Here is a 24,591-nt window from a genome sequence, read left to right on the forward strand (position 1 = left end):
GTATTAAGCGAATGACACAGGAAATATCCCTAGCACATTCTCATAAGTTACTGCTCAAAATATATTAGCTCTGTTCCCTCTCATTCCTCTATTCCTTGGGTAACCTGATTTAAGAACCCTGAACATTGTAATTGTCATTCTTGGTGACAATATACCCCTTGAAATGAGGTTCCCAGGCCTGAACACAGGGGGCTGGATGGAACCAAGTATATTGATGCTAAAACCTTTCATACATTTCAAAATGATCTTAGAGTCTCAGGACCTCTTTTAGCGGTCACATCATATTACGTTCTCGTATTGAACTTTGGGGGGCAACTACTCTCCTCCCCACACACTACCATCAGAATGTTTATAGATGAGATAGTCTACTCTTCAGCCACATTTCACTCATCTTTGATTTGCGGATTTGATTTTCCCACCTGTGACTGGAGAACTTCAGGTTTAGCTTTGCAAGTCCAACCTGGGTGGTTTCCAGATCACATTTCAGCTTCTTTCATCACTTTGGAAAACTGACTCAGCCTGTGTCTATCGATGATGCTGCCTGGCTTTGCATCTTCTGCGAACTTGGTAAATATGTCTTTTGGGAATCTTCATCTTAGTCGTTAGTAAAATGTTGGTGAAGATATCGTTAGGGATGGAACTGAGGGCATTACAAGAGGGCGTACCTGCAAAACGGCCTGAGACCCAAGACTCCACGATGTTTGGGTTGCTTGTTCAGCCGGCCATGGGTCCACATGGAGTCTGCATCTCTCCCATGTTAAAGGATGTCACAAGACTCTTCTCATTTACAGCTGTTAACATGACTTCATCAGATGGGCAGGAATCATGATATCCCATGACTAATGCTTCAAATAACCCTCTAACAGAAAGGAATTAGGTTAACTTAGTATGGCTTGTTCTCTGTAAGCCCACATGAGCCTCTGTTGAACACTGCTTCATGTTCTAAATGCTTACAAGCAGTCTGTTTGTCAGTTCTTCGACTTGGCCAGAGATTGGTGTCAGGCGTACTGCTCTACAATTTCTGAAAGACACTTTTCTTGAAAATCAGAACAGTACTCTTTTGGTAGGGGGAGGCAGGAGAGCACCTCTCCCTTTTTTCCTGATTATTCAGATTATCAACCTTGGTGCAGAGAATGTATCTTCAAGTTGTGTTCTTGGCATGCAGCTCACCTGGGTCTGACTCCATAAACTCAGAAGGCAGGATCCCAGGGTGGTGAGGGGCCCAGAGTTCAGAATTGGGGGGGGTCTCAGTTTCATTATTACCAGGTGTGGTCACTCAATCAACTATGTGCCTTTAAGAGAGGGTCTTAGCCTGTCTGTATCTCAGTCTCTTCATTTCAAAAATGAGGATTGTAACAATCTCTTAGCACAGTGGCTGTGGTGCCAAGTAACTGCTCCTCATATGGCACCTGCTGCTGTCACAGTTAACACCAGTGTCACTGTTTTAGTGGCTGGATGTTTTCTCAGGATTGGCTCATATCTTGGTTTTGGTTCTCTTTTAGGATATTCATTTCATCCCTTTAAGGTACATGACACTTTCTGATAGCTTGTTATGCTTTGTCTCTGCGCTCCCTCTGGATTGCAAAGCCCGCACGGGCAGAGGCTGTGCCTTGGACAAGGAGAGTGTCTTGCACAGCTCAGGTGCTCTGTACACAGGTACCGAGTTTAGAGACTAGAATTGAGGTAAGAGTTGAGAAGGTTTCCTCATAAGTTCAACATCAAAGTGTTGTTGTAAGTTGGAATTCTGTTTATGAATGAGCTCTATTTAAAAGAATTACTGATGTCTCCTTGGGGACACCTCCACTGCTATGTGACTAAAGTGAAAACTGCTTTATGTCACAAAGGATCCAGAGATTGAGATCCCCCCTTGTAATAGGCAAGACTTACACCTACGACATAACCACCAATGACAGCACCAATAGTAATAGTAATAATCATTATCATACAATTCCAAGAAGTTGGGAATTGAATGTGAAGCTCAACCATAGCAACAAGTTTTGGCCAGTATATCTGTGTTCTTCTTTTCCTCATTCTTATTTCCACCTACCCTTGCTGGTCTCAGTTTTCTATTTTATTATATAAGTTATGTCAAATCCTCTGTGGAATGAGGCTGAGTACAAGTCCATTCAAGTAGTAAACTACGTAGCAGGACATGTTCAGAGGGTCAGTGGGCAGCTATACTTTATCACTTCTGGGAACAGAACAAGAGGTAACCCACACAAACCACAGTTTTTAGGACGTGAGCCAAAAGTGTAAGGGTGATTTTCCTCATGGTGTTTTAACCCTGACTGGAGTTTCTGGGTCCTGTGGGTGTTGGCTGCAGAATGGTCTCAGGAGGGCATGTGATCGAGTCTCACAGCCTCTCTGGCTTCTAGTGGCCTTATCTGGAAAGTGAGGGGCTGGGCCAGCAGCGGGTCCCAAACCTTTGCTGCCGGGGGAGCTCTCATGTTTCCTGTAATGGGAGGGGCACACAGGCCCTCTCGCTTGGGCTGCTCTTCAAAGCCCCCTCCAACCCCTCAGCCTCTCGAGAGCACTGGGGCCCTTCAGCATTCGCAGGGCCAGCAGCCCTCTGACCCCTCCCCACTCCCAAGCTCGCTATTCAAAGTGTGCTCCCTGGGCTAAGCCGCTCAGGGTGCTTGCTGCCTGGGACCTAGTTAGAGATGTGTCTTGGGCCCACCCTGGACGGTATTGAGATAGATCCCTGTGATTTGTGTGCACAGCGCAATTTGAGAAGGACTGCTCTCAGATGCTGTGTCCTCCTTTGAGGCTTCCTCAGATATCATACTTTATGAGTCTAACAGTTCTTTTTCCTTTCATTATATGAACATGAAAACACTTTGATTTATCCTCAGATAAGTTCCAGACTCTCCTGAAACAGTGCTGGTGGAAAACTGCGCTCAAGACTCTTTTGCAGTGTCCTTTGCTCAGCGTGGTTTCCTGAGGAGTTGGCCTCCCTGCCGAGCTCCTGCGGACTCCTTGGGCAAGTGTGACAGCTCGGCACAGTCACCGCTGGGAGAAGCAGCAGCCGTGACGTTTGCAGAACACTTGGCTTAGCCAGGCTCCCCTCAGCCTCCTGACTCTGGGAAGTGAAGCCTTGTGTGATCAGAGGCAGGCCAGCCCCGTGTCCCCCATCCCTTCCTCCCCTTACACAGCCCACTGTGACTTTTTCGTGTGTGACAAATCATTGACTAAACCCATAAGCTGTCATTCAGGGAAACTGGATCCTTCCTACTAGTAGAATTCTAATTTGAGCTCTGTCAGTAGGTTAAGCCCTGGCTTTCTGGTCATAAAAACAGATTTTTTTCAGCCTCAACACAAGTCAGCAAAAATATAAGACCCAGAATCAGTTGCTTAAACCCTCTAATGGGAGTATGCTAATCCAGAGCTTTGATTCCCTCCCTTTCTATCTCAAAGTTAAATACAGTAACTGCTTTGTGCTATAGTTAAAGAGAGACTTGTAGCTCAAATCCCTATGTTATAATTACTGTGATGATGAAATAGAGACTGAAATCTGGAAATACAAACCTTTTTCCATTTTGGCTGTCTTCATGTTAATTTGAGGCCAACCAACACCTGCTACAGATAAGATCAGGAGACTTTATTTCACTGAAACCCTAGATTGTTTCTTTGTTTTATTTTTGGAGCACCAACTTTATTCTTGCCTGGATCTTTTTTTTTTTTTTTTGCGTTACGCGGGCCTCTCAACGTTGTGGCCTCTCCCGTGGCGGAGCACAGGCTCCGGACGCGCAGGCTCAGCGGCCGTGGCTCACGGGCCCAGCTGCTCCGCGGCATGTGGGATCTTCCCGGACCGGGGCGCGAACCCGCTTCCCCTGCATCGGCAGGCAGACTCTCAACCGCTGCGCCACCAGGGAAGCCCTCTTGCCTGGATCTTAATTTAATTTTACTTTACACAGGGTTTATCATTTGTTGGCTTTACCTAGTCAGGGAAATGGAGCTAATCAGTTTCTGTTGCTTCTTAAAACTCAATTTGTTCCCGTCTTGATTTCATGGTAGACTTTGCGTCACATCTGATTATCTCATTGCAATCCGCAATTCTAGGTTTTTTCTGTAATGTTCAAAATAAAAACCTGACATGAATTATGTATCAGAATTTTGCATTTTGAATATTAATCTAACAGTAATTGTAAATTTGGAGCATAGAACAGTCATAACAAGAGCTAAACTATCATCTATGGTAAATTATTCTTTCACATCCTTACTGACGTTGTCATGCTCCTTAACTTGCTTGCTGACACAAACAGGACCTTGGTTTGCTCTAAGCTCAGTACCTTTCAAAGTGTGATAGAGTGAATGAGTGATTGATTGCATTGAATCTTATGTTATCGATATTTTTGTTCTCAACACATGTTACTGCATTGTTGAACAATTTTGAATCAAGTGAGTTTTGCACAATTCAGCTTTTTGAAAACTGGCCCTCACACAAACACAGTCACACCTGCAGGGTTGTGGTACCCAGGACAACCTCAGAAATGTAATCTAATGCTAGGAAAGGTAAGTCCTGGGAAACATTGTCTTCCCCTTCTGTGTGGTCTCATTCCAAACCTCCGAATCTGGAGCTCTGTAACTGGCACAAACTCTTGATTATCGGTAAGATTTTCCATGACACTCAAATGATAATTAATAAAAACAGACATAGCTTCACCAGTGCCTCATCAGGAGCAAGACCATTATTCTAGTCATTTCGTTTTCTCTTCTTTGATGCTAAGGAGGGCATGAGTAGAGCAGGTGATGGGTGTTTTTGTTCTTTGAAAAATGGTTTGAAAAATGAGAAAGTTTTGGGCTGTCTTAGCTGCTAGACACTGCAGATCCTATACACAAATGAAAGAGGGGAAACTGTTAAACTTTGAGATGGAATTCTGTTCTTTGGAGTTGTGGTCTGTTTCCTCCTTCAAGAGGTGAATGGCGGCTCTGCTGTAACTTCTCTATGACCTTGGATACATTAGTCAGTCCTGGACACTATAAAACTCTTAGAAGAAAACAGGCAGGACACTCTCTGACATAAATCGCAGCAATATATTTTTTGATCCACCTCCTAGAGTAATGAAAATAAAAACAAAAATAAACAAATGGGGCCTAATTAAACTTAAAAGCTTTTGCACAGCAAAGGAAACCATAAACAAAGTGAAAAGACACCCCACAGAATGAGAGGAAATATTTGCAAACAAAGCGACCAACTCGGGATTAATCTCAAAAATATTCAAATGGCTCATGCAGCTATCTCAATATCAAAAAAACAAACAACCCAATCAAAAAATGGATGGAAGATCTAAATAGACATTTCACCAAAGAAGACATACAGATGGCCAAAAATCACATGAAAAGATGCTCAACATCACTAATTATTAGAGAAATGCAAATCAAAACTACAATGAGGTATCACCTCACACCGGTCAGAATGGCCATCATCAAAAAAAATCTACAAACAATAAATTCTGGAAAGGGTGTGGAGAAAAGGGAACCCTCCTACACTGTTGGTGAGAATGTAAATTGGTTCAATCATTATGGAGAACAGTATGGAGGTTCCTTAAAAAACTAAATATAGAACTACCATAGATCTGGCAATCCCACTCCTGGGCATATATCCAGAGAAAACCATAATTCGAAACATGCACCCCAGTGTTCATTACAGCAGTATTTACAATAGCCAAGACATGGAAGCAATCCAAATGTCCATCGACAGAGGAGTGGATAAGAAGGTGTGGTATATATATACAGTGGAATATTACTTAGCCATAAAGAGAATGAAATAATGCCATTTGCAGCAATATGGATGGACCTAGAGATTGTCATACTGAGTGAAGTAAGTCAGAGAAAGACAAATACCATATGATATCGCTTATACATGGAATCTAAAAAAAATGATACAAGTGAACTTATCTACAAAACAGAAATAGAGTTACAGATGTAGAATACAAACTTACGGTTACAAGGGCTAAGTGGGGGAGGGATAAATTGGGAGATTGAGATTGACATATACACACTACTATATATAAATTAAGTAGCTAATAAGGACCTACTGTCTAGCACAGGGAACTCTGCTCAATACTCTGGAATGACCTTTATGGGAAAAGAATCTAAAAAAGAGTGGATAGATGTATATGTATAACTGATTCATTTTACTGTACAACTGAAACTAGCACAACATTGTAAATCAGCTATACTCCAATAAAATTTTTTTTTAAATGACAGCCAAAAATAATTACTCAATCCTCAGGACCTTAATAGGTTGGGCTGCTTTGATGGATCTACTCTTGAGGGTCTTGTCTAGCTTTAAAATTCTATAAATACATAAAATCCATCCCAAGATTGGGGAAGAGGTTGAGCGAGGGGACAGGATCAGAAACTGGGCAGCTTTGTGCTTCTTATGGGCCAGGTCATCCAGTGGGAGTTATCATCTCTGAGATGTTAGGAAACCTCTGAGCAGAACCAATTTCCAGGATGAAATATCTTTTTGCCATTTTTCTCTGTCTATGCAAGTGTTACTGTCAACTCCCATGGATAAGCCACTTCTGGATAAGGGCCATTCCAGCAAGAATGTTAGGAAGCAGTTTTTATAAACTTTCATTTTCTGATGGATGCCCAGCGTGTAGGCTGATGTGCTTCCATAAAGGGAAGAATCACACATAGGGTTTGTGTCTCTCACCACCTGTAGCACAGTGCTTGGTGGGGTGTTAATTTTGATCATGTAATAGTCAATAAACATTGATGGTGCATCCACTGTGTGCTAAGACTTGTGCTAGACACCGAGGATACAGAAAGGAACAAAATGTAATTGCTCTCAGTCTGGGGATGGAGACAAAGAAATAACTATGAAAAGACATAATTGTCAGAGTTCCTATGGTGAAGGTAGTGAATGAGCTGAATTTTGAATGGTGATGAGTGTGCAAGCTTGGTTCCATTCAGACATACTGCCAGGTGCTGGGAATCCCACAGTGAATGGACTATGAGCTGGCTCTGGGTGGCTACAGGCCAGTACGGGACCTCCTATGTGAATAGACGTCACAGGGGGCAATGGGAGCCTGGAGGAGGGGCCCCTATCCTACCCCTGAGGAGTCAAGAGAGACTTCTCTTGGATGGAGGCTTCTTACAAGGCTGCCATGTGAATAAACGTCACCTCCAGTTCTTGGAACTTTGTTTTACCTTCTAAAAATTATAATGATCAACCTTGTGCCTCTAATACCTAATGACCTCATCCTTAATTTCTTAAGTTTGAAGCTTCAGACTATGTAAAACTAAGTAATTCCTTATATTAGCAATTTTTTCTATCTCCAGAGAATTATAGAAAAATGTATATTTATTAAAGTATGTTTTCTTAATTGGGGGGGAGCAGGAGAGGAGAGGGACCAAATCTTTTAGAAATTCTTTTTTTCTTGGTCATTTTCATCTCAGTGTATTTTTTTTAAAAGAAAACATGTTTAATCTTACAGCACAGTACCTTGAAAAGTACAGTAGTTCAGTACAACAGCTGGCATACGGGGGCTGGTATCAAGTGAACAGGCAAGAAGAGTTACTGACTGGAGGAGAGAGAAGGGGTGGGAAGTATTTTTTTATTTGTATATTTTATCTTATTTTTGATTGCTGTATTATCTGTGCCCTTTACTTCCCTCTTTTCCTTGTTGTCCCTCATTTTAGAAACCTCCTGTTTGCTATCACAGCTCCAATATCTCTACCCAAGGGAAGGAAGGGAACAGTGGTGGAATTTTAATCTTTCTGAATCTTGATACTTTTTGATAACTGCTAAAATTTTTGACACATGAGAATTTTGAATCAACAAATAAAATTGTTTTCAAATTATTTAAAGAAATCTCATGTTATCTGAGTTTCCAGATTCACTAACAACAGATAATTTCTAGTCCTTTATTCAAATAGTTTTTTCTCACTATACATCCAGTTTTGTAAAGTTCATTGTAGTTTACTTTGTCATAATTTTTTGAAGATTCATACAAATGTCCAAGTAGAAAAGAACCAATTTATCTTTTCCAGTTTATAATAGGAGACTTAGCACTTTCTAAGGAAATAAGACATAGCCCCTGTTCTCAAGGGGCTTCTCTCTGTTCTAATCTTTATGTACTGCACAGCTAAACCTAACTTCCTTCCTTTGGGTTTTCACAGCCTGAAGCACGTACAAATATGTGGAGTGTTCACCATATCCTCCACCTCTGCTTCTAATCTCTTCTTTAAAAGCCTCCTCTTTCTTCTTGTAGCAAAGTGTTGGTATCAGGATATCTTTGGCCACCAAGATGGCTTAAACAATAAGAAAGATTCATCTCCCTAACAAAAAGTCCAGAGGGAGAGCAGATCCCCGTGATGAAGTCGTCAGGGGCCTTAGTGCCTTCCTTTCACCCAGCCTGTTGTCTCAGGACAGTTCCTTCAGGACGCCAGCTGGCTGCCGAGGTCAAAGGAGTCACAGGCGAGTGATAGCGTTGCAGAGATGGAGGAAGGGGACTCTCCTCCTATGCTTCCCTTTTTTATCAGTGAGGAGCATCTTTCCTAGAAAACCATCACGAGCCCTCCCCACATCTCCCAGGCCAGAATTACACCACATGTCTAGACTGATCACTGGCAAGGGGACTAGGATTACATGGTGGGCTTAGATCAGTTATGATTCACCCCAGGGGCTGGGGAGAGGGGGAGACAGCCACCCTCTCTTAAAATAATTAAGCCACAATATTTAATGACTGTGCTCGTCTGTATAAATAAGAAAGACAGAACTGCCTGACCACTTGTCTGGAGGTGTGTGGGAGAAAGAGGGTGGGGGAAGAGCCCTCACTGGTTCTCAGGGGAGCTAGAGTTGGCTCCGTTACATCCCTGGTGGTAAAGAGAACTTTCCAAGGCTGTGGAAAGGAGCTCCAGGAAGCTGCTCACCGTGAAGGGAACCCACTCATTTTTTTGGCTGAAAGGAGAGGAGAGGGCAGTTTGTTCTCAGTGAGCTCTCAGGAGACAGTCCCAGCAGCTTTGGTAGAGGCTGTGACTTAGACACAGGGAGGAGATGGCTGCCTGGCCATGAAGGCACAGATACCCAGTCTGCCCTCTGTTACCCGCCCCTCGTCCCCCGCCGACCAATTCACACTCACTCATGGATTCCTGGGCTCAGCTGTGGAGTCTCTGTCAAGCCCTGGGAGGAGAGCTTTGCACAGCAAAGCAGTTAGACACTTTGTGTCTTCTCTGTCACCTCCAGGGAGCTCCCCTGGGAAAGGGCTGGTTGGAGTCTGTCCTGAAGCCAGTTCTGTTCTTGAACTGTCACCAGAGATTCCCTGCGGAGAACCTCCACTGAGCGCCAGCACCATTTCCAGCCTTGAGACGTGTGTTCAAGCCATTTCTGTTTTTTAAATTTATACAGATGGGAAGAGTCATTGAATTCACATGATTATTAGATACTTTTTATTTGGGCAATATTTATCTTCAGAACTCCTGCTCCTGAAATTTCTGTTTACTCTTTTCTGTTCCTTAAAAATAAAAGGCAACCTGCCTAATTTGTTATGGTACCAGCATTGAAACACTGCATGGAACTTGTTACCACAAATGAAAATATAATCTAAACAGGAGCCAGGAAAAACATATTTGCCGAACAAAAATGTCTGAAATACTTCTACTGTTATTTGTTCTTCATTTTTATTTGTATTATTATTAGTTATTTTTGCTTATTATCTGTACATAATACTCCCGTATGCTGCTAATGTGTTTGTAAACGAAGTCTCGAGAAGCATAGGAGATGGAATTTATCTATAGGTTATAACTGATTTGCAGTTTCATTATTCAGTGTTACAGACACTTTGTCTCAGAATCACTATATCCTAGCTATCTTCAGAAGTAAAGGTAAAATAGAGCAGAATTTAAAGTGGAGAAAAGTTGCCTTTATTTTCATCCCTGTGACAGATGGTGTTGGGGCCCCACCCATGTCTCCTGGCCAATTAGCATTTCCTGTACGTGGACCCAGCCTCCACCTGCAGCAGGGGCAGTTCTGCTTGTGGCCTCCCTGGCTGTCAGGGCCTCTGTGCTCCAGTGTGGCAGAGAGTGGGGGAGTTGATACTCCCAGGAGCAGCCTGAGTCAGTGGATGAGGGAGTCGGTCCCCGCCCCTCGGGCAGAGGAGCCCAGAGGTGTGTTCTATGCCTGCCCCTAGGGTTCCTCCACAGTTAAGCCCCAGTTGCCCACAGTGGTAACTGGCTTGATAACAGGCCCTTGAATGGCTCCCCTCCCTTCACCTCACTTTCCTACCCCTCTTCTTACTGCCCAAATTGATCACCTACCTCAAATCCTGTCTCAGGGTTTGCTTCCTGGGGACCCCAAACTAAGAGAGTCCTCTAGAGCAGAGCATGGCTCGATACATTATCTTTTAAAATGTAGTTATATATAGCTCAAATGCTTTTTTCTGATTAAAAATTGGGATAGATAAATGGCAGGGGGCAGGGGGTGATGTGGGGGGTGGAAGGAAGGAAAGAGTGTTTTGTGAACCTGCCAGGTTTTTTAAGAAATACTCCTCCCCGTAACATTTTCATTCTTCGTTCCATAATGTATACTGTGGTTGTGTGTGTGTCTGTGCATGAGTTACTCTAAAGAAGGATATATAGATATTGAAATTCTCAAGCAGTTTTTTTTTTTTTGTAAAGTCACCTGCTTATTAACTTTCGTAGCCTATTCAGGTAATGCAAATATAGCTGTCCCTCTACTGGCTATTGGTTTATACAGGGCAAATTGTAAAGAATGATAAATTCATTTCTTTTGCTACTTGGAATCCACCTGGGGAGAAGGCAATTCAGCTTACTACAAAGTAGTTTCTGTGTGCAAAAGTGAATGTCCTGGGGCTCTAGTCTATAGATTTTATGTTTTTTTCTTCTCAAAGGAGAGTTAGGGGTCCTCAACCCATCCCCAGCTCTATTATTGCATTTATCGTGAAGTTGTTCAACTATTTTTGTACTTGTTGGCTTTCCCCATGAGACTGAGCTTTCTTGGAGGGCAGGAGTTTTATCTTTTTCATCTTTCTATCCCCAGAACATGATACTGTGTTTGGCATACCCAAGGCAGTCAGTAGATGGTGAAATAACAGAAATGTGGAACTTTCGATGTGAAGGTATTTGGCAGTGGCTGCCTGGCACCTTGTGTGGAGTCTGAAGTCAGGCTCAGCAGAAGGATTTTGCTCCTTAGTTGCTGGTGTCTGCCATGGGCACCTGAGTCTTGCTGTCCCTGCACTGTATGGTGATGTCATCTGAGCTCCGTCTGTGTCCAAAAACTGCAACATGCCTATGATCAGGGGTGGAGAGGAAAAGATCTGATGAATCAGAGTTTTTACCCTGAAACAAGCTGGGATCAGGGATTTAATTGTTAGAAACAAAGGCAGCTCATAGATTATGGTATATGATGATGATCCATAAAACAATATTATCCTTTTCTCTGGCCACAGACCTTAAAAATGTTTCTGAATTGCTGAAAGAAGGAAAAACAACTGAAATAAAATAAAATTCCATCTGTAGTATACTCTCCACTAACACCTACAATGTTTTTTCAGCTACTCCTTTAGGTACTTTTAGTTCCCGGCTTTCCCACCTTTTATTAATGTGCCACTTTTTGGAACAAATATCACTGCCATTTTTTCATGTCCCTTTATGTTTTAAAGTTATATGTCATATTAAAGGGGGTTAAGTTACTTTTAAAAGGATGTTTTTCCACTCTCATGATACTTCTACCCATAAAAGGCCCTAAATCCCTCAGAAGATCCTAAGTTTTAAGACTCAAATAAATGAATAAAAATGAACCTAAATGAGTCAAATTTTCGGAGGTTCAGTTTTCATTATCCCAAAGTGAGTGCTTCATGGGAACACCTCACAGTGCTCTGTGATGCATAATCGCATGGGTCAGGGCTCTAGACGCAGATATGAGTAGCCGCCCTCTGCACGGTTGAGGCAGAAGGGGATTTATACTGAACACAGATGGCTCTCACAGCTGCGGGAGGCTGCAGGGCAGGGGAGGCTAAATTTCCAGGAATGTCAGCCTGGAATTGGCCCACTGCCACTGCCCCCAGGCCCACGCTCTTTCTTAGGACACCTGTATGAGTGAAGGGAGGTCCTGTGCCTGCCCTGTCCCACCACACAGCTCACACCCAAGGCAAGGTCCCGGCTTGGTCCAGCTGACTGGCAGAACCTAGGTCCCACACTGGCACCCCAACTCAAGGCAGGTGGGCGATGAGGAATTGTTTTTGTCTGTCTGTTTGTTTTTATCTAGGGAAGGCAGGACCCACAGCCCAGGGGTCTACTACAAGGTAGGGAGGCTGTCTAAAGACACTGGGCAGCCACAAATGATAGATTTCTGCTATGATACTGTCTCATGAAAATAGCAGGCAAATTGTCTAAACTGGCCTCTAGTGTTAAAAAAGTGGGCAGCAAAAAGATGTGAAGGAAGTACACAAAATTGTTACTGCTGATGATCTCTGTAGTGGATTGAGGACTATGTTTTGTTTTCAAATTTTTCTGTAATAACACTATATTTCCTTGTAAATTAGAAAAAAAATGAGATCTGACCATTTAAGAAAGGATTAGTTAAAATAATTGCAGCCTCGCTAGATGGATGAAAACTCTTACCTTGAAAGTCCTGAGCAGATTTAATAATCTGTTAAACAGGCGAATATTGAATTTTTTAAAAAGCAAAAAAATTACTGTCTTATTTAAGCTGCAGTTAAAATCTGTTTCCTGTGGATTTGCCCTCAGTGGGTACAGTAGCTGCTGATCAAATTAGAGAGTCACGGCAGCTTACATCAGGAGGGCCTCAGACATCACTTACCCTAACTTTGTAGCACCCAGCTCGATTTGAAGTTTTAGAAAATACAAACATAGTCACATACACACATTTATGCACACTGTCCTGCTTACTATCTGTCTTCCTCAGGAGACCCAAGGGTAGGGGTGACGAATTCTCAGAGCCCACTACACCACTACACACACAGCACTCCTCACTGAGATTTCAGAACTCTTAGGCCCCTTGGTTTACTTGTCCCTTGAAGACCTTTCTTTCACTCCTACCCCTTGCTGGACACAAGGAAATGTGAGGTTCCTGCTTTGGAAATATAGCAGGGCTTCTGCTCTGGGGCTCTTCTCCCCATCTGGGAGTTCTGTCCCTCAGGACACGGCCTGGGGGACATGAACTATTTTCAAAGGCTCAGCAGTGCCTAATGTTCTTGTCTGCCCTCCATCTGGTCCCGAGGGTCTCTCTCACGTCGGGCAGGGAGGACACTCACACCACTGATCAGGTGCTCCTTCAGATCTTTTCTCTTTGGCCTTGGTCTCTCCTTTGGAAAATCAAAAGCCAGGGATTTTACTCATATTCTCTGTAGTTTGTGATGTCATCCTTTTCCTGAGGCAACCTATGCTGCTTGTTCAATTTGAAATATGTGAAAAACTACAGGGAAATTTGGGGAAAATAACCCTGAACTTCTCAAAGATATCATCTGCCCCATTTGTATGGAAGGTGGGCCAAATTTGAAGGGAATGAAATTAGCTATAGTTATCCCAAATTTCCAGTCATTCTCCAAAGTTTGTCAGTTCACTACTGATTCTAGAAAGAAACATGCCACTTGGGAAAGAGAACAGAAAGTTTGCAAAATGAGTGAGTCTGAAGGGGTGCCTGTTTTGCAGCTGCTAAAAAGTTTCTCCTGAACAGCTGAAGTTCTGATAAAATAAATATCTGTCCTGTTACTTAGGAGAGGGTGACAGGCTGAGTGTCACTGAGCCAGGGGCAAGCTTCCTTGACTTGGTCAGTTTCTGCACTCTGCTTGGCTGATAAGGCTCTCACATTATGTGACATGCAATGAGAGTTTCCTCTATCAGTTCTAAGTAAGGAAGGTGGAATATCTCCGCATCTGCCAGAGGTGATTATATTAGATATCACCTGTCTTGATAGCCCTACCTTCATCTGTTAAGCTGTGGGCAAATGAGATTTTATGCCTTATCATCAGGCTGCCAGACGGGGCTCAGGTAACTATATGTAAAATCCCATGCCCTGTTGCACAATAGTTGATGTTTGCAAGAAAAAATAAGTATCTTAAAGCTTCCGATAGCATTTGTTCCTTCACAGCAAGAGAATATTGCAAGTTTGAGTGAGGCTTTATATTGCCGTGCTATATAAATTAACCACTGTGGCTTTTACAACTGCACATTGGCTGGGGCACAGTAAGTACTGGAAAAGTACCATGAATATGTCATTTGGCTTACGGCTTTATCAGTTTTAGAAGTTGCAGGAAAACAACCGCATGTCATTTCAAGTTCCTTTATTATACCAAACAGTTTGAGATGCCACTCTTAATAACATGAGGTCATTTTAAACCAAATTCTTGCTAGAACAGTCTCTCTATAGAACACGTTACCAAGCAAGAATTTCTCCAGAATCCACTCCATTATCAAGTAGGGGCCTGGTAGGGCGTACAAGACCTAACAAAACCAATGTGATGGCCCCTGTCCAGTGTTATTGGGGCTGGTCCTTGGTTACATAAGGGAACAATTTTAAAATGAAATGACATAACTAAAACGTTTATATCAACTTAAAACATATTGTACATTTTCTCTCATTTTTGTTGTGCAGCCAACATCTGATGTCCTCTGATGAGAGGTCGCTTCATCTTTTTTGCATAAACTTACCCATGTTAAGTTGATTAAGTTTTCCAAGTTTACCTTCTTTAAAGTAGAATGAGAATTTAGCAATCTCAGTTCAGAATTCTAGATTTTTACATTTTTAAACCAACGTTTTAGAACTGTCTTATCAATTACTTCTTTAACAGCATTTTGTTTTTTGCAACTTGTCATTATTAATCTTTGTGGTAAGCATTTGACTTAGTTTTTCTAGCAGAGAAAACACTCACTCATCCTTCATCAGTTTGTCATATTTAAGTCACAGATTTACAATACTGGGCACGAGTGGCATAAACAGGTTTGGGAATAGACGCTATGACTTGGGTAAACACCTTAACTGGAAGGTGGTCCAGAGAGCACCTGCTGGCCACCGCGTCCCCAACACAAAGGTGGCCATTGGCATCTGTTAGAAAGGACTGCAGAGCTCTGGTTAATATAGGATTTGGTTAAAGGGCCTTTAATTAAGAGAGCTTCTGCTATAAATACATTTTCATTAATATGCATAGATAGTTACTTTTAAATAACATTACTGCAAAATGTCTTCTAGTACAGGTCCTGCAGAGCTTAATGAACAGCTAAGGCTCACTTATAATCAGTGGAATCTGTCTGCATACATAATTGGTGCTCTAAAGTGCTTCTCCCGGCAATCTGTTTACACAGTGGCACTGTAATTGGTTTGGTCATCAGTCTGTTTCTTTCTGTAGATGGGAAGAGATAATGTTTTGGTCCACTCCTCATTAGTTCTCACAATTTTTAAATTAATAATTTGGAGATGTAATGAGCTCTTGTTCCATTTATACATGCTTGAATACCTCTGTCAACGTTTTTAGATTTTTTTCTTTTCCTAAATCCTGGTAGCAATAAAGTATGATATGCCAAGGATAGTTTTAAAAAGAAAATAAGTAGATATTGATTCTGCTGATATTAAGTTGATAGATTTGGAAAATTTTAGAGTTGAGAGACAGAGAGAAGCATGTGTATTTATACACACTTGTGGAGGCAAAGAGAGAGTCAGAGAGGAAAAGAGAGTCAAAAAGAATAAGACAGATGCAGAGAGACAGAGTGACAGATTTTATAATTATATTATATTCACACACACACACACACACACACACACATATATATATATATATATATATATATATATATATTGAGAGAGAGAGAGACAGAGAGATACCAAGATAGGAATAGTGAGAGAAATAGAAAAGCAGACAGAAACAGGAAAACAGATAAGTAGAGACAGAAAACACACAAAGAGACAGAAAATGACAGAAACAGAGACACCTAGAGGCTGAGGAAGAGCTACTTCAGCCACGCCACTCAAGATTAGCCCTGTCTCTGCCCTGTGTGACCAAACTAGGGCCGCAGGTGTGGAGGGCACTGCCAGGACAGAGGCAGACCCAGGGTGCCCAGGAGTCACCAGTGATAGCAGAACTCTGAGTAGGTCACAGCCTGGGCATTAATTAGATGGCCCTGCACCGCTGTTCACATCTATTAAACATGTTTTTGAGTTCTAAATGTATTAAAATTTTTTTTTTTTTTTTGGCTGCAGAAAGGTCCTGAAGGAAATCTCTACTGGAGAACTCAATCCAAATGAGACTCTGCAGGCCACTTTGGAGGCCCAGCTCCTTTCCAAGCTGGACCATCTAGCCATCGTCAAGTTCCATGCGAGCTTTGTGGAGCAAGATGATTTCTGCATTTTCACAGAGTACTTTGAGGTGAGACTCTCCTTCATTTTTTGAAATCTTAATAAAAATATATTTCATAGGGCTTCCCTGGTGGCACAGTGGTTAAGAATCCGCCTGCCAAAGCAGGGGACATGGATTCGAGCCCTGGTCCGGGAAGATCCCACATGCCCCGGAGCAACTAAGCCCGTGCGCCACAACTACTGAGCCCGTGTGCCACAACTACTGAAGCCCGTGTGCCTAGAGCCTGTGCTCCACAACAAGAGAATCCACTGCAATGAGAAGCCTGCGCACCGCAACCAAGTGTAGCCCCCACTCGCCACAGCTAGAGAAAGCTCGCATGCAGCAATGAAGACCCAATGCAGCCAAAGATAAATAAAATAAATTTTAAAATATATATATATTTCATAGTAAAAAGCTGTCTGTAAAGAGACATCTCAGAAGTTTAGCTGGCCAACCACAAGGTGAACTATAAATACCTGGGATGTTGTGTCTTGCTGCTAAGAGTGATCATCTCTATGTAATTGACAAACTTGTTTCTGATGAAGGGTTTCTCTTTCTTGGAAAACTCAGAGTGAATGTATTTTAAGGAGGAACTGCTGCAGAAAAACAATCCAGCATATTTATTTTTGGTGTGTGTGTGGGGGGGGTGGTGCATTCTCCAAGCCTCCGACAACGGTTCGATTATTAGATGGACATTTAAATGCCGCAACAGAGGCCTGGACAGAGCAGAGGGACACCTCCTGAGTCCTGGGTTCTAGCTCTGTGGTTCATTTTCCCCAATGGAAACTTGGAAATGGGAATATGGCTCATTTTCCCCATGAAAATCCTTCATATTAACTGATTTGTGAATTATGGCTTCAGGTATTTGCAGTTTTCCCTGCCATTCCATGTTCTCCCCAAGTGATAATAGCTGTGCATTTTACTGAGCCCAAGTGAACATGAAGCTGCTGAGAAAGGTGCCGGGTGGAGGGGGCTTGGGGCTGACAAGGTGCAGCATATGTGGGTCTGGGCGGTCACTCCTGAGAGGCTAGGGAGAGGGGAGTTACAGGGGTTGGGTCAGAAAGAGAATACCCAAACACGCTTGCTCAGATAGTATCTTCCAGAACATTCTGAGAGCTAGTGTTAGCCAAATGTACCTTGGGAGAACCTGGTTCTATTCATACTTTAGAATGTATTCAGTTCATCACCTGGGTGTTGCTGGGGTCCAAGAGAAATGACGCTGGGAAGAAAGAGGATGCCCTTTTTTTTTTTTTTTTTTTTTTTTTTTTTGGGTATGGCTCACGGGCCCAGCCGCTCCGAGGCACGCGGGATCTTCCCAGACCGGGGCACGAACCCTCGTCCCCTGCATCGGCAGGCAGACTCTCAACCACTGCGCCACCAGGGAAGCCTGAGGATGCTCTTTAGAGGGGGAGGCAGGCCTGTTTGGGTCAGAGGGTGCTGGGTGTCTGAGGTGCGGAAAAGAAGAGGAAGGAGGAGGAGCAAATCAGAAGGAGTAAAGATAGCAACAAAACCCAGCCTCGCTGTGCTTTATATGGTAGCTGATGTGTCATCCAAAATGAAACCAGTAGCAAAGTTAGAATATCTGAAAATTTGATATCATCCAGGTCTTGGCTGTTCCCCTTCAGGACGGTCTCCCTGGTACAGCCTTGCTGGGAGTTCCCCCATCCAGTCTTACCCCTCCTCTGCTTGAAGGAGAAGTGGGGGAAGAAAAGAAAAAGAACCAGGACATTTGGGTGTTTACTTCTCCTTCATCCAACAGATTTTTAAGAAAATCAGTAAAATGATGAGGTGCGCAGAGCGTGGGTAAGAACAGCTGCTCTGGCAAATATGTCACTGATCTATGCAAAACCCAGGGATTTACAAATATAGCTACACTATGATCCATCAGCTATAATTTAATCATTTTCTTCTTTTTGCCCCATTCAGTTAATAAACTATCTTGTGTGGGAAGCAACTGACTCCTATTGCTTATGCCTATTACTGTTACCTCTGCTGCTGCTCTCGGCACACTGAATTTTCCAAAGAGACTCTCACGATCTTAAAATATTTTTCACTGTAGTGAGGACTGTCCAGTGGAACTTTGTGTGATGATGGTAATACTCTATATTTGTGCTGTCCAATATGGTAGTTGCTAGTCACATACGACCCTTTAGCACCTGATGAAATATGGCTAGTATGGTTGACGAGATGGATGTTAAACTTTATTTAATTTTAATTACTTTAAATGTAAATAACCATGTGTAGCTGGTGGCTACCATATTGAACAGAGCTAGATGATAAGCTATAACTTTCTCTCCTTATGTTAATTTTTAATTATTAATTTTCATGTAATTTTAATCTACTAGAAAAGTTACAGGACACAGTGAACTCCCATATACACTTCGCCCAGATTTACCAATTGTTATTTTTTCACATTTGCTTTATTATTCTATCCTTTCTATCTATCTATCTATCTATCTATCTATCTATCTATCTATCTATCACCTATCTATCTATCATCTATCTGTCTATTTTTTCCTGAACCACTTGAGAGTAAGTTGCAGACATGATGCCCCTTTGTCCTAAATCCTCCTATGAGTGTTTTCTAAGGCCAAGGACATTTCCTTAACATAACTACAGTACGAAGATCAAAATCAGGAAATTAACATCGATGCAATGCTGGTATGTAATCCAATGGTTGTCAGTGTGTGATCCCAGACCAGCAGCATCAGCATCATTTGGGATCTTTACTTAGAGATACAGATTGTTAGCTTCCACCACAGCCACAGCGAATTAGAAATTCTGGGGGTGGGATCTGGCTATCTGTTTTGACAAGCCCACCAGGTGAGGCTGAAGCACACTGCAGTTTGAGGACCACACATCTAATCCACAATTCACACTCAAATTGAGCCCATTTGTCCCAGTTATGTCTTTAGAAAGGACATTTCTATAAGAATGTCTTTTTCTCACGCAGGATCCAATCCAGGATCATCTGCATTACTTTTTAAATGCTGGCGGTTTCCAAGGGCTGAGCTGCTCCTCCCACCCCGGGATGTTGCCATGGTGATGGCCGCTGGCCGGGGAGCAGCTGCTGGGCTTCCCTGTTCCACCTGCTGAGCTGTCAGGACGCGCTTCCCTGAGGAATGACGTGTGTGGGTCGCTAGTTTTCCTTGTTAACCGAGATATTTCTCATCTTCATGAGCTTAGCTCACACAAACCTGGCATTATCCTCTTCTTATTGAGGTAAAATAATAATATTGGAAATGGCAGATGGCCAGACTTGCACCTCACAGAAAAATGTTATCACCATTGAAATAGCTGGGTTTTTTGATCCCCAAGTTTCCTCTTCTGTAATTTAATTTGGAGCCTTGCAATATTGAAATACACACATATAAATGCATTCACGAGGCTGCTATGTCCACCACCCAACCCTTTGGACGCATCACATCAGGTTATGAGTGTAAAAAGCAAATTACCCAATTCTCACAACTTCTTGTCAAGATCTAACCAAATCTTTGATGGGGAATAGTACCCAGACTACCAAAGTGACAGAATGTTTCAGGTATTGGTGCCTTCCATTCTCCTCCAGCCAGGGAAATGGGGCAACTTGCTGTCCCCTGTCCCTCCTCCACAGTTTCCCACCTCTTCATCTGTGCCCTTTCAGAATGTCCTTCCTCCTGGCCCCATGTTTTCAGTTCCCACCCATCCTCCCAGGCCCGCTGAAATGTCACCCACTCTACAAAGATTCCTATAATCTCCTGGCTGGAAATCACTTCTCACCCGATCCCCGACTCTCATCGCATTTCAACTCGGTGACACACAGCACATTATACATAGTATCATCCATCTCAGATCAGACTCTCAGCGTGTGGGATTGATCTTTTTCTGATTCATTTTTGTATTGCATCATGAACCCATGTAATGAGCCACAAAAAATTAGTACTCAGGAAATTTCTTTTCTTTTGACGAATTCTTTACCACTTGCTTCCAGCTGCCTCTCATCTTATTTCTGTCAAAAGCCGGTGGTAAAATTTTGGATCCTTCTATCTGTCATATATGTTGAAAGCCCTTTGTCAGAAAGCAGGGAAGGTTGGACTTGTCTGTTTGCTGCACTGTGATATTAAGTTAGCTAAATAAAAATTATATCAATATAGTTGTACTGCTTAACCTTGGCTGCTCACTGGAATCACCTGAAAAGCTTTCAGAACTAATGAGGGCTGAGGCCCTCCTTCAGAAAGTCTGATTTAATTGGCCTGGGGAATGACCCAGGCATTAGGATTTTTGAAAGCTCTCCAGGTGATTCTAATGGGCAGCCAGGGCGGAGAACAGCAAAAAAAGGGAGAATGGCCAGTGTGGAAACAGAAAAATATAGTCATAGAATAAAACCATGTCAGTGTTTATGGAGCACTGAGCAAAGATGAGGCTCAGCTGAGAACAGGGGAGTCTGGCTGGCTCTGCTGGTGGGTGTGGTTTTCTTCTCAGGCCACCAGCTGGGTGCTGTTATTCATGAAAATTACCTGCCTCGTTCTCTGGGCTCCCTGAGCAACCTTCTATCCTGTTTCTCCTCAAACTTTCATGCCCTGATTTTAGCATTTTTTCAGTGGTAGTTTCCTTGAGCAGTTTTTACTGTGATATTTGCCTAATGGTGATTATGTATTTCCCTCATTCTTTCTACATTTATTAATTAGGGCTCTCCTGTTAGAAAGAGCTATTCCACTGTTCCTTCTCCTCCATTCATGTCTTTATTCAATTATTTATATCAGTATGGACTCAGGGATATTTATTTTATTCTATGGGTTATAGCCCAATGCTGTCATTATTAATTTTCTTTCTCAAATTGGTCCAGCTTCGGCTAGTGGGGCTCCTTCAGATTGGCTCCTGTGTCCTCTAAACATGCCCCCATCCTTTTTGAAGAAGTGGATTCTCATCTATAAACTATATTTTGTAGATGAGGAAATGGGAACCCAGAGAGATGATTTTCTGGCAATCACATGGCTGGAATGTTGGATTTCATCCAGGACCAGGACCAGGATCACAGGGGTATAGGGAAAGCTGCTCCTGTTTTTCTTTTACTTGGATTGCTCCTATTCGTCCCTTAATATTTAACAGAGTCAGGGCTTCCCTGGTGGCGCAGTGGTTGAGAGTCTGCCTGCCGATGCAGGGGACATAGGTTCGTGCCCCGGTCCGGGAAGATCCCACATGCCGCAGAGTGGCTGGGCCATGGCCACTGAGCCTGCGCATCCGGAGCCTGTGCTCCACAACGGGAGAGGCCACAACAGTGAGAGGCCCGCGTAGGGCAAAAAAAAGAAAAAAAAAAAAAAAATTTAATATAGTCAACCAAATAGTTCATGGTGCCTACCTTCCCAAGCATGAAATTATCTACTTCTACCTGGACATGAATCAATAGAGATGAATTGTTTTATTGTTCATATCAACAATGTTAACCAAACATGTTTCAGATGGTGGCACTAAACTAAACATTGATTTTAACACAGCTACATTAATCAAGCCTGTCTGTGTGAATTATGCAAAATATAAAGCTCACACTTTTGTTTACAAGATGAACAGGTTCTGGGGAACCTGATGTACAGCATGGTGACCATGGTTAACAATACTGCACTTAGACACTTCACATTTGTCCAGAGAGTAGGTCTCAAGTGCTCTCAACACACACGTGCGCGCTCACATGCACACACACGCACACAGGAATCATGTGAGATATTGGATGTGTCAATCAACTTGACTGTGGTAAACATCTCACAGTGCACATGTCCACCAGATCATCCTGGTTTATGGGAAACCTGCTCCTTCCCTTGGCTTATTCTCGCTTATGTTCTGTATCTTTATCTATCTCTATATAATACATACATATACATAGACATAAAAACACATGTATATCAATTTGTACACACACATATGTCTTAATGTAATGATAATATAATTAATTATTTTATTTTCTATCAATAGTAGACTAGATAGGGTTTGAAACAGTAGAAAGTGTGTGGACTCTGGCATCACACTGACTTCTGTTCAAATCTTGGTCCATTTCCTTGAACAAGTTATTTCATTTTTCCGACCCCTATCCTAATTTTAAGATAGAGTAAACAACACTTAGTATATTATTAGGTTTTTATAGGTATTTGAAATAATAAAGTTAATTTGTTAACTTTATGAGTTAAAATAAAGTTAAAAAAGGGACTATCAGACCTTTCCTCCTAATAGACTGTCAACAATGGAAGCTGTCTTTATATAGTTCATTATTTCAGTGTGACCTCACTCTCCCCCAGGTTGTTCTCTAGAAGGCGAGCTAATTTTTACCTCTGAGTTTTTGGCTTGCAGCCTTTAGTGTGAGGATTCATGCCAGAAGGAGGAAACATGGAAAATTTTAAACACTAATGGGTCCAATAGCAACATTCAAGCAAATACTTTCTAAGGATCTGTTTGTAATATAAAAAGAACATTTAAAATCTCCTCTTATGTTTCTCATTTATGCAAATTGTTTAAATAAACCAAGTAACTGGGTTGAGTTTTATAATGTTGAAATTCTAGTGAGTCTCTGTAGACTCTTGCAAGTGAATTTGGCAATGACATGCACCACCAGGCTTATTGGTTCTCAGAGGGTCCTTACAACTTCATGCTGGATGTCTTGGGTCTACCGTTAGAGACAAACCCTTTGTTGTCCTTCAAAGCCACTGCTGAAGCTCTGTCTGAGGCCATGAATGAGAGACACTCCTGGTATATTGATCTTCGTGGCATTGATTAGTGACCTTCTGTCTTAGTCCGTTCAGGCTGCTATAACAAAATACCGTAGACTGTGTGCCTTGTAAACAACATACATTTATTTCTCACAGTTCTGGAGGCTGGGAAGTCTAAGATCAAGGTTCTGGCAGATTCAGTGTCTGGTGAGAACCCAATTCCTGGTTTGTAGATGGCCATCTTCTTGCTGTGTCCTCACATGGCAGAAGCTGGGAGGGAACTCTCTGGGGTCTCTTTCATAAAGGCACTAATCCTATTCATAAGGGCTCTACCCTCATGATCTATTCACCTCCCAAAGGCCTCACCTCTTAATACCATCACACTGTGGGGTTAGGATTTCAACATATGCATTTTTGGGGACACGAACATTGTCTATAGCATTATCCTTCCCAGTGTGAGTTCCAGGTGTCCACACATCAGGGCTGTCTTCAGTGGTCTGCATTGCTGGGATTGCTGCTGATTAAGGGAACTAGAGATATCTTCAGAGAGGTGCCTCCCATCAGAGCCCTCCGGTTTTCCTGGGCAGCTCCTGCCTGGCTATGTAGGCCTCCCTGAATTCACTGTGCCAGTTCTATGGGTCTAGACTTTATTCAGCTCAAGAAGATGGTAAATAGTACGTATCTTGTGTTTTTATACACCTAAACTGATCTGTTCGTGATCTTTGTAAGTACCATAAGTAAAATCATTTGACTTGTTCCATTTACTTTCTTTTTTTAAACTATGAAATATTTTAAGTTTTCACAAAAAAAAGTTTAAAAATAAGGCCACTGATTTTTATTTAAAGTTGTTGATGTAAAAATTGAAAAGCAAAACTAGTTTCATTTAAGAGAAATGTATGAATGCACTAATGTCAAGCAATTCATAAGCCCAGTAGAACTTCTGGCATTTGGAGTGTGGCTTTAGCTATGATATATGACTTTCTATAAATATGTGATCAAAAATAGAATCAGAATAAAACACTCCAAATAGTTTATTTTAAAAAAACAGTCCAGTGATTTATAGGTGAAAGTGTTATTTCATGTCACTTCTTAAAAAAAAATAAATTCTACCACTTTATTCTTATTTATGTACATTTACCTCAGCAGGAAGAAAACTTACTCTAAAAGAATTTGAAAGAAAATTAGCAACTAAACCCAAGTGTGCTCAGTTATATTTTCAAGACATACACGTCACAATACTACATGGCATTCTTTAGTAACTATTTAAAAACTGGATCTTCTTATTTTGCTTTTAAGAGCATAACATGGTTTGACATTTTCCCCACTTTTTATGAACTCCATTTACAAATTTAAAAATATATTATAAAATAATTTTTATTCAACCCAGACTTTCTCAAATACATCTTTTGCCTTTGGAATTTTTCAAACTATTGGACAAAATGTTCCCATTAATAGGTGAGATAGTAAATATTTGGCCCATTTGTGTTATTATCTAGAAGCACTTTTTTAAAGTGCAGTCTATGGCCTGTCCCAGAGTCACTTATGATGCTTGTTAAAAAAATACAAATTCCGGGCTTCCCTGGTGGCACAGTGGT

General features: G+C 42.0%; 1 protein-coding gene across 1 annotated transcript in view; it reads left to right on the plus strand.

Moving 5' to 3' along the window:
- The window catches only part of NEK11 (NIMA related kinase 11), a 104,235-nt gene that overhangs the window by 23,116 nt on the left and 56,528 nt on the right, over nucleotides 1–24,591 (plus strand). The window contains 5 exon segments of the mRNA XM_024747915.1: nucleotides 16,187–16,352; nucleotides 20,386–20,403; nucleotides 21,320–21,352; nucleotides 22,507–22,526; nucleotides 23,028–23,063. Coding sequence (XP_024603683.1) covers nucleotides 16,187–16,352; nucleotides 20,386–20,403; nucleotides 21,320–21,352; nucleotides 22,507–22,526; nucleotides 23,028–23,063 — 273 coding nt within the window.

Source organism: Neophocaena asiaeorientalis, unplaced genomic scaffold (genome assembly GCF_003031525.2).
Source record: "Neophocaena asiaeorientalis asiaeorientalis breed wild unplaced genomic scaffold, Neophocaena_asiaeorientalis_V1.1 scaffold33, whole genome shotgun sequence".
Classification (NCBI taxonomy): Eukaryota; Metazoa; Chordata; class Mammalia; order Artiodactyla; family Phocoenidae; genus Neophocaena; species Neophocaena asiaeorientalis.